The 16,208-nt window shown below is 32.9% G+C and overlaps 2 protein-coding genes across 5 annotated transcripts; one reads left to right on the top strand and one right to left on the bottom strand.

Annotated features, from left to right (window-relative positions):
- Positions 1-151: 151 nt before the first annotated feature.
- On the top strand, positions 152-1,550 carry LOC100649183 (mRNA turnover protein 4 homolog). The gene is made up of 4 exons (XM_003398499.4): positions 152-422; positions 548-852; positions 928-1,164; positions 1,235-1,550. Exons 1-4 carry the CDS (start codon positions 395-397, stop codon positions 1,391-1,393), a joined length of 729 nt encoding a protein of 242 aa, XP_003398547.1. The 5' UTR covers positions 152-394; the 3' UTR covers positions 1,394-1,550.
- A 706-nt stretch (positions 1,551-2,256) lies between these two features.
- On the bottom strand, positions 2,257-15,293 carry LOC100649067 (phosphatidate phosphatase LPIN3). 4 transcript variants are annotated; one of them, XM_012312907.3, is made up of 12 exons: positions 15,099-15,291; positions 14,910-15,035; positions 10,927-11,841; positions 9,673-10,665; positions 9,463-9,596; positions 9,046-9,257; positions 8,676-8,855; positions 8,080-8,613; positions 7,665-7,993; positions 7,059-7,562; positions 6,855-6,958; positions 2,257-5,008 (listed from the first exon to the last, which is right to left on the bottom strand). In XM_012312907.3, exons 3-12 carry the CDS (start codon positions 11,113-11,115, stop codon positions 4,858-4,860), a joined length of 3,330 nt encoding a protein of 1,109 aa, XP_012168297.1. In that variant the 5' UTR covers positions 11,116-11,841; positions 14,910-15,035; positions 15,099-15,291; the 3' UTR covers positions 2,257-4,857. The 4 variants fall into 4 exon arrangements, 3 of the variants coding, with proteins under 3 accessions (XP_012168297.1, XP_048265274.1, XP_003398546.1); XR_001099057.3 differs by adding an exon at positions 5,892-6,429 and having other exon boundaries at positions 4,863-5,008; positions 14,910-15,292; XM_048409317.1 differs by having other exon boundaries at positions 9,046-9,242; positions 14,910-15,293.
- Between the last annotated feature and the right edge of the window lie 915 nt (positions 15,294-16,208).

Here is a 16,208-nt window from a genome sequence, read left to right as displayed (position 1 = left end):
TCTTTGCTATTCCTATGCTTCCTTTAAAATTCTGTTCTAATATATACATACGTAGGTACACACTTTCAATTGATTAAATTGCATGCATTTACATTGGCATGATATTACCGAATTAGAAACAGTTTGGCATTCTTCTTTACATTTCAATCAATTGGGTACAATCGTTGTTTCGATTAATTTAAAAGTTGTACAATTTTTCTTTTTGCTTGACATATTTGTTTAAAGTTTGAATAATGTTAAAAACTCTATTGGAACTCTCACCGCGTACGTTTATGCGCCATTTTCTTCAAATTCATGTACATTTACCGTAAAGAATGTTCGTGGTTCACTAAAGTGCTTCGTCGTTCTATCGACCTATCGTTATCAGTGATTTTTAAAATATCCTTGCAAAAAGATGCCGAAGTCGAAAAGAGATAAGAAAAGTAACGTTACACTTTATTATTCGATAGCTTTTATTTACTGTTTTATTACGAATGCATAATTTTCTCAGACTAACCTAAAAATGCTTCACGTGTCTCCGAGTAATTGGTAAATTTGTATTTCACAGTATCCCTTACGAAAACAAATAAGAAAGGCCTTGCTTTGAAGCAACAAATTGTGGAGGATGTTAGAAATTGCGTTGAGAAATATGACAGGATATTTCTTCTATCCGTACATAATATGCGCAATAACAAACTTAAAGATCTACGATCGGAATGGAAAGACAGTCGGTTTTTTTTTGGTAAAAACAAGGTGATAGCGCTAGCTTTCGGTAAATTACCGGAAACCGAAGCTGCAGAAGGTCTTCATAAATTATCATTAGCATTAAGAGGACAATGCGGTCTGCTATTTACAAACAGGAGTAAGAAGGAGGTATATATTTCTCTATTAAAATATTAATTGTTGACACGTAGAAAGTGTGTATCTATTTGTTTGTATCTTGTTAAGGTATTGAAATGGATGGAAGAATATGAAGAAATAGATTATGCTAGATCTGGATTTGTTGCTCAAGAAACTATAGTATTACATGAAGGGCCAATGCCAGAGTTTTCACATAGTATAGAACCTCATTTAAGACAATTAGGAATGCCCACAGCTTTACAGAAGGGTGTGGTAACATTAATCAAAGACTACATTGTATGTAAAGAGGGTCAAACGTTAAATCCAGAACAAGCGAGGATTTTGGTAAAGATGTTTTTCTATATTTCATGTTACATCTTAAATACAATGAAATAATCGTTTGTTCCTGTTACAGAAATTACTTGATAAACCATTGGCTACCTTTAGATTGATACCATTAGGTGTATTTTCCAAGAAACATGGATATAAACAACTTATATCTCAACATGATGTTAAAGAAAATATGGCAGAACAAATGGACATAGAGGAAACAGAAAATATTGATAATACATGAGATAGATACAATAGACAAATTTATATATGTAGATGCTTTCTTCTACCTCCCTTCCTTCCACACATTTACTCATTTGCATGCACACATACACATACACACAACGATATAGAATTTAACTTTTCAACTTACACATTTTGTTAAAAGAAAAAAAAAAGAAACATATGAACATACCAATTAGACACATGCATTTTTTGAAACAACTGATGTAAAATAGACATTAACATATTTTTAAAACCTCAAAATTATGAAATCTCCTTTTAACTATTGTCTGTTTATTTAAATCATTTAATGAAACAAAATGATGATGCTACCTCTATATTTTTCTATATTTTGGATTGTTGGAATTGTATGGGTAAATCATAAAATCGTTATTTTAGCCTATGACATAGATATCAAAAACAACAAAATCTGAATTTAATGTATCTTTAATTGTCTACCTATATAGACGATTTATTATTGGTGCTCCGAAAATCCTTGTAATAATAATCGCAAAATGACTTTTAATGTAAATTCTGATACTAGAAGTAGTACGATATCGATCGATTCTTCGGATGTATCTGACAATGATGAATTTTTGAAACATAATAGAAAGGGATTAAAATATGAGGTGTATACCAACAAATTCAAATATTAAATTAAAAAAAATTTATGTGCTAATATTTATAGTATTACGGCTAATTAAGTTGTTTCGTTACGTATTTCATTATTGATTACAGACTAAAACGCGTTGGCCAAGCAGAACTTCGATAAATGAAATGTAATATGGACATGCAGAATTTCTACGATTGACGACATTCTTCCATTAATGTAATTTGGCTGTGAAAAGAATAAACCTATAAAACTTGAATTATTTAACAAAACAATTAGTTTTTTATTACTTTGTTATTTATTTGTTTTCAAAGCTACAAGATATATATCATTGTTACATATGTATTTATGTTTAGTTGCAGAATACTGAGCAATATCAAATAAATTACGTGGGAACTTTGAAATTACATAACACGAGACACATTACAAAACATGTGACAAAATCTACTGAATTTTATAACCTATTTGAAAGAATCAGATCATTATGTAATGATATTATATTAACTATAACGATAAAAATAACGTAATATGCAAATATGTACCGACATACATTAATATGGCATATTCTATAAAACAAGAGATATTTTATTCAATGAGTAGCAGTATCCTATAAAATTTTATTCATTACGTAGAAACATGATCTAGTGTAAAATTGCTTTTATTTTATAAGTATTCGTGTCTAGTTAAGCAATATTCATATTAGTCGCAGGAATAAGCATTCGAAATTTAATCTTGTAATTAAATTATTGCTAGGGAATGCTTTTAATAATTAATAATTTATGTATATTCATTGAGTACGAATTCAAACATAACTTCTAACTTTTTTTATGTTTATAAAAATATTATGTAATACCTACGAAACATTACTGATATTATATATATTTATGACAAAAAGCACACACACAAGTAATAATAAAATAAAATTGATAGAATATCATAAATTTAAAATAAAATTTTAATTTATTTGTACTTTCTAAAAGTAAATGAGCTCAAGAGAAGCAATAAAATAATACCAAAAATTAAATACATTTGATTTCGTATATATATATATCATACCAAAATAATAACATAGTAATAAAATAGTAATAATAATAAACCTAATAACAATCAATATACATTGCTTTGCTATTACAAAGTGATAGCAAACTTATGATAAAGACTTGTAAATGATACAGAAAAAATATTGTCATTTCCTGTATTACTTTTTTCTTATAGTTCATTCTTCTTTTTTCATGTTTCCTTCCTTTCTTTCTGAGGAATAGTCCATAACAAACCAGGAAATGTTTTAGCGTTAAACTAAATGTCATTAAAATACAATACTGCACCGTCAAGTAATTTGTATCTACTAGCACTATGATTGTGTGGTTAGCGTCAGGATATCGATCTTCTTTACTATAATTGTTTCAAATAATATATCTCTAATGTCATATTCTTAATAGTACACATTTAAAATACGAAATATATTCTAAACTGAAAATATTTTCGGTTCTATTTTCTTTGGTGGAACGCAATTATATCCTTGCATGTTACTGACAATAGTTAAGAAATATTAAGATCATCACTTTTTCTCATGTTATTATGGTACTTTCATTAACAGAAAACGGCAATCTATACTACTTTACTAACATCCTTTATACTTAACTATCTTTAGATGATACGTTTTGAAAGACATAGGCATAGAATATGTTACCATCAAGAAAAGAAGAAAAAGAAAAAAATTTTAACAGCACGTTTACGTTATAAAATGGAACTTGTACATAGTTTGAAGAAACAGTAACTTCGTATATGAAACTATATAGAAACATCAGATAGAAACATTTCTCATTGTTAGTGCAAATAACGAATTCACTTTTATACACTGTTATCGTCCTGACCTCGTTAGTAAGTTGTTCGAATTATATCACAATACACAAATGATTACGTTCTAGAATATGGCAATTTCACAGCACATTAATTTAACAGAGATCTCATATAAAAATAAATAAGAATTAATTTAACGAAATGTTCGATAAATATATTAGCTGAAGTAATATATAAATATCTAAATAATATTATAATACACTAGATTTTTATATGCTAGAATAGTTACGGTTAAACGTTTCTAAAAGCCAGAAATTTTTTATGAAATAAAACGGGATGTATATTGAAAAAAATGATTGCAGAGATACGAATTACGTTATACTGTTTTCTGTTAATAATAAACGGAACTTTCTAGCATGAAGTATTTTATATAAACGCATTAATGAATCATTTTATACACATGCTTATCACCATATCGAAATTACTCATCGGTATCATAAATGTTTTCAACTATCGACCAGCAACATAATGTGCATTTAGTGGAATAATCTATGGATTATCTGAAGCACAGCGTGTAAGCGATCTGTTTTGAACTCTTCTTGAAGCATATTATGACGTGATGAGTCCTTTAATTATGTATATTGAAGCACTCGTGCTCTCTAAATGATAATTTTGCTATAAATTATATTGAAAATTAATTTAATGTCTTTGTTAACTGACAACATAGTCCTATTACACTATGAGAATTGGAATGTATTTAAATTCAATTGTAAAAGACAGATTACCTTTCTTACACACTGATCCACGTATCATTTATAAATGATGATAAATTACTTTTATACGTATTTAGTGTTTCTTAGAATCTTGCATTCGACAAACAAAACACAACTACTAAGCCTACATCACGGTGTAAATCTACTTCCGAGTCTCATCTATTTGAAAGTCAAGAACACTACGTTTGAATATGTCCTATACCATATGAAATATAAAAGATGATTAATAGAATTGATTATTATCGAATTACAAATAAAATGTATCCATTTCTTCTGCAGAGTAAATTCGTAAAATATTTTCACTTAGGTAATTTGTTTTTGAGCGTAAAGTTCTTCAAGCGATGGTACTTCTGGTATTGGGTCTCGCCAATATGCGAAATTACTAAATTCATCTGCAGCCTCTTCTCGCCATGCTGGGAAAAGATGGTCAACAATAAAGCTCATGTTTGAATATCTGAAAAAATAATATGAACAAATTATATGTAAAGGGTTTATCATAATACTATTATAATACTATTCTGCATGTTTGCTAAACAAAATCGGAAAACATAAAATCTGGGGTAAACGTCAAATGCATCGTTCCATTATAGAAAATAAGCTACTATATGTATCGCATTATTATACATATGCATATAATGAACAAAATTCTGCTGAAACAATTCCATTTCGTCGTGACCCTAATAACAGTTTCATCTTAGCATAAATATACATATGTATATGTGTATGTACATATATATTAGAATGGCGCTATATTTAGAAATCGAAAATTAATTTAAGCTTGCTGTTAAGAAAGAACATATGCAGTATGTTTGCAAGTATTTATATGAACTGCTTGATCAATTGATCAAAGATCATTTTAAACAACAGCTCTTATGGATATTTTTGTTTTAGTTTTCGAAATTAAAAAGCTTGAAGCTATATGATTAAATTCAGCAATGTAAAAACAATTCTTCTTTATCACTCGCTTGTAATGTTAATAGAAAAGCCTAATGTATCGACACTGTTGTCGCGGCGCACAGTTGTATCTACACAGAACTTTGTCGTACATATGAGTAATATGTTCGAAGTACTTGGTTGAATGTTCGTGCATAAACAAAAAGAAAGTAAAAACTAGTTTACCATACACACACTGATAATACATCTAGGATTTTTATTTCGTAAAAGCTTCACGCGCATAAAACATGATTATCGTATATGATTCAAGAGAAAATTATTAATTTCAGTGAAAGTTTCATCTCATCTGTGTAACATTTAAGGTGATGAATCTACATTAAGGCAGCTGTGGATGAATGAAAATGGAAATGATAAGAAGCAATCATGTAATAACCAGTGCTTACCCTATAAGAATCATAAGAAGATAGGTAGGAGTTCTTGCACAACCAAATACCTCAAAGCATACTAGCAATGTCAAACTAAAGAAATAAGTTAAATTTCTACTTTTAAGAGAAGATAAATAAAATAAAAAAAAAGAAAAAAGAAATTGCCATTGGAAAAATTTAACTGCGCTTCAACAATTTGTGGTACACATCATTATGAAAGATATATATATAACTATTATATTGAGATATATTGTATTATATGTAAAATATATCTTGATTTACCATAATATGAAATTTCTATGAGACTGCAAATATCACTATATTTTCTGAGGAAATTCCGAGTATAGAATAATATTCCTATTACGAGGTAGCAAATCTATATGTATTTAAAAAAAGGACCAATGGCACAAATATATTGTTTTGTATAGACCATTATCAAGATATTATCAATGGGATTAATAGAAAAAAACAGCTACGGTTGTGCCGCCATCAGTAGGTGTTTCACATGGGCAGTGGCGGGAACAACTCATTGACGATATCGCACTGACATGCGTAACTGCAATCATAGAAATATCCGACCTATCAATAACTCTTTCTCAATAACAAATTTTCCTTTTCTGTAAAATATCTCCTCTTTTTCTTACTAAGTGGATGAAATACAAATACCGAATTTTTTTCATATCAAAATTATGAATAATACTATTTAACAAATTAATCTTTATTCATTTAGGAAAAGCCTAGCATACATACGCAATTCCTAAAAGCAATGTATGAAGATGCAACATAATATACGCATTTGTCTTTAGAATAACATGTTCAAATTATTTTGCAATTAAAAAAACATAAAAATATTAATTAAATACTAATACGCTAATAAACTGATTAAAGGATTGATTACATTGAGCACTACATTAGCGTGTCTGCTTAACTACTAATACAATAATGAAAGAATATAAATTGGCAGAAAAGGCAAATACTTACGAAGATTGGAATGTTTGCGTCAATTCGTGTTTTAATTCACCTCTATGATTTATAGTAAATATACGCATAGTTGGAATTCCTACAGCTCGATATGCCCAAACGTCCTAGGAAAAAAAAAGAAACAATCAAAATACAAGATATATACTATGTAATAATTTAGTATAATATTTTGGGAAGCTATTGCAAATTTTAAATAATATTTACATTAATTCGATTTCCGTAACCAGCATAAAATGGTTTTGAACCTTCTGGGAATAAAGCTTGAATATCACTAAGACAGGATATCTTAAATTCTTCAGGTTTTCTCTCTATAACTTCACGATGGAATGCTGAAATTAAGCTCGTTGGATTTAAAAGCAATGGCCCTTCAGGGAGTGATAAATCTCCCTGTCTAATGCTTTTCAAATATTCTCTTGTAACTTTAGCTTGTCCGATGGCCCTTGCAGAAAGATACAGTAATTTGTAACCATTATTTTTAATTTTTGTAAATAACTGAGCAACACCAGATTGAGCCCAATCTTTGCCAACAATTGGCAGAATATGGCCTAATACATCAGATTTTGTAATAGTTCCATCTATATCAGAGATAACAATTTTATCGTCCCATCTCCACTTGTAAATATGACATTTACAACGTGTTGTGCCCTGATAAGCTGTAGTTACACTAAAAACTACTTCATTAGCTCCGTCTTTCAAATTAAGACTTGCCTGTAACAAGATAACAAACTCAGGATAAATACACACACACACAAAGTATAAGAATTCGAAAATTTTGTCTGTGTTAGAATGTTATAAAAATCTTTTACATACTATCTGTGTTGATGACAATCTCAAAGTTTTACGATATTTCTCAGTAGATTCATAATATGATCTTCTCTCTTTAGGTATTTTGACTCCTTGTGATTGGTTTTGATTACTATCAGAATCTTCACTACCACTATAACCTTCACCCTCTCTGTCGCGATTTTTCTCAATCTTGGTGATGTCTTTCGTTAATTTTGCGGATTGTTCTACCGTTTCCGTCACCGTCGTTATAGAATCTGCATTCTGGTCAATCTTTAATTCCCTATTTGCAGTTTCATCAACTGGAGTATTTTCTTTGGTTTCCATCTGTTCTGATTGTACAACGTCTCCATCAGCTACAATGCGCAAGAGAAGATAATTTAGATTATTTTACATATTACTTGAAAAGTGATGAATAAAATTAAAAGGGAAACCATCTTACTTTGACTAAGGTCTTGAGACTTTTTGGTTGGTTGTGCAGAACGTCTCCATGAAAACCACGAACTGTAACCACTACGGCTTTCAGGTTTGTCACTGCTTTCTGGTTTTTTCTCTTCATGCATTGGTAACGACATACATTGAGCATATAAATTTTCTATTGTACTTTGTGGTAAATGTCTTTGGAATACAGCGTAAGTCATTACAATCGGGCAAGCGGCCGCCCAATTATAGAATTTTCCATTAATTTTTACAACTAAATTTGGATTTTCATATAATTTTGGATCTGAACAGATATCTTCGAAATGGAGCAAATTTTGATGGAAAACTTCTTTGGATGGACCAGTTTCAGAATCTAAACCACCGCATAAGGATAAACTAATATTCATATTGCCGTCAAATATAGAATGTTTTGGTTCCTCAAAGTCACTATCCAATGACTTTGGTCCACCAATAGCTCCTTCAACGCTGTTAGGGCTTTGTGGCAAGCTTGGTCCATTGCCTGACTCTGTATCTTCTTCGTCTACTACTTTCCCATCTAGAAACATGATATTAGAGTAATTACACATTCTATACAATTTATCAAAACAAATTATTTACTTTTAACTGCTGCTTGGCCTCTGTGAGAGGAAGGAAAATAGAGAGCTGCAACTTCCGGATCCAGTTCATCAGCATTAAGATCACTAAGATAAATCCCTTCTGACTCTGGATTACGTCTTACACGAGAAGTTTTCCGCATAAACGACAACATACCACTGAGCATAGATCGGTGTGCTTCCACTGTTATTGAAACAATAGTTGATTAGTCTAAAGTGTATAAAATTATGTTTATATATAAAGACACGTTTTAAAAGATAAGACCAATCTATTAACTGATCAAGCAAAATATAATACTTCATACTTTTTATTTTTACGATTTTTATCTTTACGTTTCGATATTTTTTGTTTTTTGTCTGTTAATTGTACTAACTACTATTCGGTTGATTAACAGCATTTGATGAGCTCAATGAACTTCTGTGAGGTGCGTGTGTGGATTCTGGAGGCAAACTGGGCAATTCACCCCATCTCCAACTCTGTTGATGACTTTTATCTTCCTCTCTTTCAGCACCTTCTTGCGTTATTTTACGCATTTCAAACTCTGTGTCAGATTGAACAGGTGAACATGGCCTGGAATCCTGATTCCTATTAAATATGATGACAATAAAAGGGTAAACAAATTAATTTTACATGTAAATAGTCATTATAGATACACCTTTCTCATAATTTCTATAATATTATATATAATTATGTATACATATATGGACAATCATATATAACTTTAACATTTATACATACTCATAGGCACAATAATACAATAATACACAATTTATTCAATGGTAAAACTTACTTTGTAATTTCAGTATCACTGAAGAAATGAAAATCTGTTTCAGGACGTTTATCTGTTGTTTCCTGAGATGAAACTATAGGTTCATCTTTTCTCCCCAATTCTACAGCTGGATTTGAATCCTTCGATATCTTTAACTGATACACATGTCAAAATAAGCAATATTAAATCAATAGATGAATAACTAATTTTAAATGCAATTATTAAACTTACAGATTCGGTAAGAATTTCATCCGGAACAGACGCGTCGTTCTCGCTTATTTCCGTCTGGCTACTACTACCATTGCTAGTCTTTCTCTGAGATCCTTTTTTTTTCAAAATGCTTTTCCTCTTCCGTTTCTTCTTACTTGCATTGGTATTGCTTTTGTTTTCTTCGACACTCGTGTCCTTTGAATTTTTTTTGATCATGGACACGTTCGATTCGTCACTCGATTTTTCTCTACTACCGCTACTTTGTACATCCTCCGTAATTGGTCTAAAATCATTCTTCACAACGCTAATTTTACGAATTCTTTCAGACGAAGTTACAGCTACAAAAGATTTAGGAGTGGATGCAGTTGTACATGTTTCATCATCATTAATACCATCCATATTAAAAATTTCTTCCTCGCCTTTTAAGGAATCTCGTGTTTCTTCTTTTTCTTCTTTCCAGTCGCTTAATAGAGCTTTTTCAAATTTTTGTCTCTGTTCTATAGGGAGTTCTGGAAAATTTTCTTTGAACAATCTTTCTTTATCTTCGTTTTTTAGAGCAGAATATTGTTTGCAAATTAGTTGTTGCTTTTGGACTGTAGAGATATCACCAAAATTATCCTTGAACATTTCTTCCCTCTCTTCTGAAGTTAAAGCAGCAATTTGGAGCCATTTTGCACGGTGCTCCAATGGAAGATCAGAGAATTGTTCGATTAAAAATTTTTCTCTTTCATCCGGAGGCAAAGCTGACAATTGCTCCCATTTCTCTCTTTCAGTAGACAAGATAGATTCTATAAGGATTTTATCTGCATGCTCTGGAGGAAGATCAGAAAGAATATTAAATCTAGATGGTGGGAAGCAATTGTCTTCAGGGATAGGGGAACAAGCCAAATGAGGTGGAATTTCAGCATCAGTCGGTGAACCATGAGAACTAACTTCCTCAACAAAAAAAGCTTCTCCAGAATCTCCTAATTTCATATGGATTTGTCTAGGTTCTCCATCTATTTCTATATCCACCTGTTAAGAAAATATGAAAAATAAATTATTTTTCCTCTGTGTTTGCTGTTACATATCCTGAGCATTTCAATTGGCAAATAAAATTTAGAAAAACTACTCAGTATTATTTAAAACACTACCAAGGTAAGATTTGAATATATAACAAACAAAATACGAGACACGATATTATAACAAAGATTTCAGAAGTGTCGAAAAAATTATCTTTGAAAAATATTTGAATATACATGAGATAAAAACGTTAAAAAACTGTGAGAAGCTTACTATTTTTTCTCTGGAACGAAGTACTCCGAGCTTTCCAAAGCGAACGTGAAAAGGTGAGCAAGTAAACGATCCATCCGGCTGTTCAACAACGATGACATCGATAGCACCGGTCAGCGTTGCTGCATTGATCTCATTATAGAAAACGCGAAAGTTACTTATGAACTTGCCAATGTAGTTCATACTGTACATTGTACACTAACGTATAGTCTCAAACCACTCTAAAAATGTATTTCCGTTAGGATATTTCACCGCGTTGCAGTGATGCGTGCGTGACAAAATACTTGAAAGTTGCCGCGACACTGAACACCCGTATCTGTTTAAAAGTCTTCCGAGAAGAAAGACATCGTGTCTAGAAATATCGGATTTGAAGGGTGACTTAACCACATCGAGACATTGTTTTTCGATGGCAACCGTAAAATTGAGAAAATTCGTTGTTTCTTGCTCGAGCGAACCGAAAACTGCAACTGAATCGCCTTTCAATCAAATGAAACGATGTTCAACGACTCACACAATACAACCGTCACTGTTACGAATTACAAGACAGTCGAGAACTGTCAAAAATTTGTAGCCGGGCAAATACTTCGATTACAAATTTACGATCAGTTTATCGTGGAAGTTGCGCATCGAAATTAACGATTAGACGAATACACGTTGAAAATTAGAAAAGAACTGTGTCTATTCAACGGAATACGCTTTCGTAATTCGGCTAAAACTTGAATTCTTTGTTCTTGAGAATACTTCAGTAAGAAATTCAGCCGACTACCAGCAGACGGTAGCCCAAATTGACGTTAGAACAGGTCACGTGTTCAGACCTGGCCAATCCAGGTTCCGATACACATCGGTCAATAAGATTCAACGTCACGTGACCACCTGGGAATCACGATGTACCGCGTCCTTTAAATGCTCTTACTAGATCTGAAAGCACAAAGACACAACATACAATTGCTAATTTAATTATATCTAGGTACATTCTCTTTGAATTAAGTTTTGAAGGAAACTAGCGTAGCGTTACTTTTATTTTTATCGAATTGGTTTATCGTTACCCTTGAAACATCGATCGTCGAAGCTTTGTTAAGCATTGATTATACGTTTTCATTGAAACAATGAGAGTATTTTAAACGTTGAACTTTGCTCTAATAAAAATTTGCAATATACGTGTAAATTTAACATTTTAACGCATATATACTAGTCATTTTGCGTAACATTGTTAAGTAAGATTGCATTATGTTTTAAACGTGGTTAGGTGATCTCGAAGAGTGAATGTAATAATCGAACATCGGTTTAGCCGAGATCCTCCAACCATTCAATCATTCGATGTTTTGGAAAATTACTAATTTTCTCTTCTTGTTGTTGTTCTTTTTCCTAGGAACTTTTACAATTAGATTTCTTTCATATACTGTTTTGTTTTAGAAATTGAAGAATCGGAAGAACTTTGTATTTTGATCGTTCAGCTTTTATTACTACAGATCCATATATGATAATCTCTTGCATAATCAAATCTCCATTTGCCACCATCATTTAAAAACGTTTGCTAAATATCAGCAATTCGTAATTGGACAAATTTCAAGAAATTCGATATTCTACTGAATGCTAATAATATAACACATATTCTTCCGAAATTGTTAGAGATTTCACCGCGTGACGTCTCTCTCATCTCTTGTCTCATTGACATTCAAATGCCGCAGATAAATGTTGTTAACGGTTAATACTACACACAGATTACACCAAAGCAGAATGTATAACAGAATGCAGTACTCTGAATATATCCGGTTATGACCCGATGCAGACGAACGATTTTTATTCACGTGATATTGCTGCGATCATATGTCCGTCTCCGTTGTTCCTAACTGAGGAAACAGTTAAAAATTATGGATATGTCGCTCGTTTGCATCGGGCCTAAGGTGTTAAAGAAAGAAGCAACAGTAGCAACTGTTTCCAACGCAAAATAATCTTGCCCTTTCTGTAAATCATTCTGACGAACAATTTTCTCGAACGTACATTGCAACTTGGTTAAGTTCACGGTCGGAAATCACGAGCTAGTGGCTACATATTCGCGTTACATCCGATACATTTACGAGTTCCTTGGCATTCGGCGACTCGCCAAAATCGAAAGACGTTCGAGCCAAAGCGGAACACATTCTTTCAGAGTATTTATCATTTCTCACTCGTTCGTTACTGTGGAGCTGTACTAGTTAGCCTCTCTTCTTTTTTTATCTACGATATTCTTTTCTTACTTTCTTTCTTTTATCCTTTTCTCATTTTTCTGTGTTTCTTTTTTTACAGTGTTTAATCGCGTGACTTTCAAGCTGCGTTTTCAAGAATGATACTGTTCTAGTTATTCTGGTTCGAAACTTATCTGAATGGCAGGCTTGTGCAACTGCGTGGCTCCATCGAAAGTAATCATGAAAAGAAGCGAAAAGAAAAATAAAACACAAAAAAACAACGGGTGAGGGTTTACAATCACTATGCTACACACACGCGCAATCTCTGTTCACTACGATGATACACACATTTGCGCAATATCAGCTGTTTTAAATATGGTGTAGAAGTAACGAGCGAAAGCATAGCGTCGGCAAATGCAATTATTTTATCCCTTTCATAATTCCGATCGCTGATTCAAATTTCTAAAAAAAGCAGATTCACCGACTTTGGGACGAGAAGTTCCAAACACACGGAAGCCTTTAGATTTCGTAATTATCGTGAAACTTTTTGTTCGGAAAAATAGATGACTCACCGTTGTTTGTCTATCTATTCTACAAATTCTTACATTGTTACTTTCTCAGGTAAGACTTTTCGAAATGATTAATCGAAGGTCGATTCGAGAATGACTTGCTCGTTTTTGAAGATTTTTACCGGAAATAACTTTAATCGACTTTAATGGATTTCACGCGTTAAGGTTGCGGAAATGCGTGTTATTTCACTTGAAATCTCTCTCCTTTTCTCCAGTTTTCTCGCAACTATAATTATGTTACTGTCACGTCGCGATCGATATACCCGCGACAGACACGTCTACGCGAATCTAATTTTGGACTAGTGGCTTGTTTTCTATTCGTTGTTTTCCTCCTCTTTGATCTCACCTTTTTACTCTTCCTGTTTCCCGTTAAATAAACCAAAGGAGCAATAGAATGCAGGCAACGGTAGGCAATAACAGCAGACTGGCATTACTATGGCAAACGGTTCAAATTTCGAAGATAAAATATCGGAATCTTCTATCTCTATGTTTGGTCTCTACCTACAGGCTAATTTATTGCCCATTCTTCGACACTATGCTTTACGTATGAAAAAAGAATTTTTCTCTTCAAGCCGATCATTGGCGACATACTTTTTGCGTCTTCTTATCGAAGTCCCTAACTCCTTTCCGAAAAATTCGAACGGAAGAGAACGATTAAAATAAAAGAAAAATGATTCGAAGGAAAACTGTAGCAAGGCTACAATGCGTCTCGCGAGACGAGAAGCACACGCTTTAAACCTTGAGCTTTGATCATTCTACCGCTTTCGACAAAAATAAGCACGATCGAACCTGAGAAAATACGTGTGACAAGTTCGAAGAAACCAGTGCCAAATGACAAAAGCGAAGATAGACAACTGAATTATGCAATTAGCTTTTCTTCCTCCTTAGCTGCCATTTGTAAACCAACATTCGCTTTCGTTTTGTAGATCGAGATACCAACAATTTTTACATGTCGACAAAAATTTTACATATTATGCTTCATATCGTTATATTTCTTATCACATAGCGTATTCACGCACAGTCCTACACAGCCGAGCGCCTCGTTTCATTCATACATAACTACATACATACATATATACATGTATATGTATACACTCTACTACGTATAGTCTTTCGCACGGCCATTTCACGGTCAAGAAAATATTAGAAAGGAAACTATCGTATCAAATTAAATGGAAATAATAATTTTTTGTTGCAATCGTTAAGATAGGGACATATCTCGTTCGCAGTATGTCCTTTTCCTTTCACTTACCTATTCGAAAATACGGTCCGTGATTTCGTTGTCGCGGTAGAAAGCTTGAGAAATTCGCCAAGTGTGGTACGCTCGTCGTGATCGTGTACTTTGTACTAGCAAACGTTGAAAACACTTGGAAAAAGTCTATGTAAGGAAGAATCGCGTTGATAACAGTCCCAACGTAGTATTCGATTTCTTCGAACTTACCCTATCGTATTAGCACGTGCATACTTTCGAAAAATATTGGAGAAATAAAGGAAACTGGCTTTACTGACGCAAGAAAAACAAAGTGTAAACTACTTCGTGCGAACATTCGAGTCAAACTGAGTCAGCGACCGGAGAATCTTGACTCTCGATACTGCGCTTACGTTCTATCGTGACCACGCGCGATCGCTTGGCGAATATATGTATATACACAGGGCCGCTCGTACTATATTACATACATATGCACATGTATAAATGTATGTTATAAACACGCACACGCGTGCCCATAGTATGCTGAACGCAGATGTGAGTAACGTAAACACGATCCTTGTCAAGGCAGAGAAAACACGCGAGACTCGTGTTTTCGCCACTGAAAAACTTCTGATTGGTCGTTGATGCTCGGATCAGCAGTCGAGCCTTCTTTTGCCTTCGTAGGAGAATGGAAGGAAACAAAACACATCGTTCAATTGTTGACCTAAATTCTCTGTTCTCCTACATTTACGTAATCAACTACACCATCTAATCGCGTTGCGTTTTCTCGCGACAATGCTAAAATATATGCATCGATAGAAAGATCATTTTTTTGTCTTTCATCGATGCCTCCGATCAAATTTTTCTCATCCTTAACCTCTTCTGAATTCATCGAGAATTTATATAAAAAATCATTTGTTTCTTCAAAAGTACGAGTAGACTCTGTTCCCACATGTATTCATATGTATATTTACACATTTCGTTGCATGTTGGTGACAATAATTCCTACAACGTCGATGAGATTGCGTTAAGGTGAGTAACCTTGTTCGAAATCAATCACTGGGATCATACTAGAAACCAACTATGCGATAAGAATGTATACATATATATATACATATGTAGTTACATACTATCGAAGAAACGAGCGGCGAATGAACGACAACAAACAAAAAACAAGTAGGAAAATATCGCGTTAGTACGACGATCGAAAAAAATAACCTTTATTGGCAAACAACAATCTTTCGAAAGAGAAAATGGGCTGTGGTTGTTTACGTAATATTGCGCAATATTGTTGTTCGTTCGGTTATTTACCATCTAGCGCGGTTATAGTTGGCCCGATGTACGACACGTGTATGATCGCGC

Source organism: Bombus terrestris, chromosome 10 (genome assembly GCF_910591885.1).
Source record: "Bombus terrestris chromosome 10, iyBomTerr1.2, whole genome shotgun sequence".
NCBI lineage: Eukaryota > Metazoa > Arthropoda > Insecta > Hymenoptera > Apidae > Bombus > Bombus terrestris.
Note: the sequence above shows the minus strand (reverse complement) of the source record. Positions and strands in the feature narration are given on the sequence as shown.

Coding starts and splice junctions, on each gene's coding strand:
- LOC100649183 (XM_003398499.4), top strand. CDS start 395: ATGCCGAAGTCGAAAAGAGATAAGAAAA. Junction 423..547: donor GTCGAAAAGAGATAAGAAAA/GTAACGTTACAC, acceptor TGTATTTCACAG/TATCCCTTACGAAAACAAAT. Junction 1,165..1,234: donor CAGAACAAGCGAGGATTTTG/GTAAAGATGTTT, acceptor TTCCTGTTACAG/AAATTACTTGATAAACCATT.
- LOC100649067 (XM_003398498.4), bottom strand. CDS start 11,115: ATGTACAGTATGAACTACATTGGCAAGTTCATAAGTAACTTTCGCGTT. Junction 7,563..7,664: donor GATTGTCATCAACACAGATA/GTATGTAAAAGA, acceptor ATCTTGTTACAG/GCAAGTCTTAATTTGAAAGA. Junction 6,959..7,058: donor GTTACGGAAATCGAATTAAT/GTAAATATTATT, acceptor TTTTTTTCCTAG/GACGTTTGGGCATATCGAGC.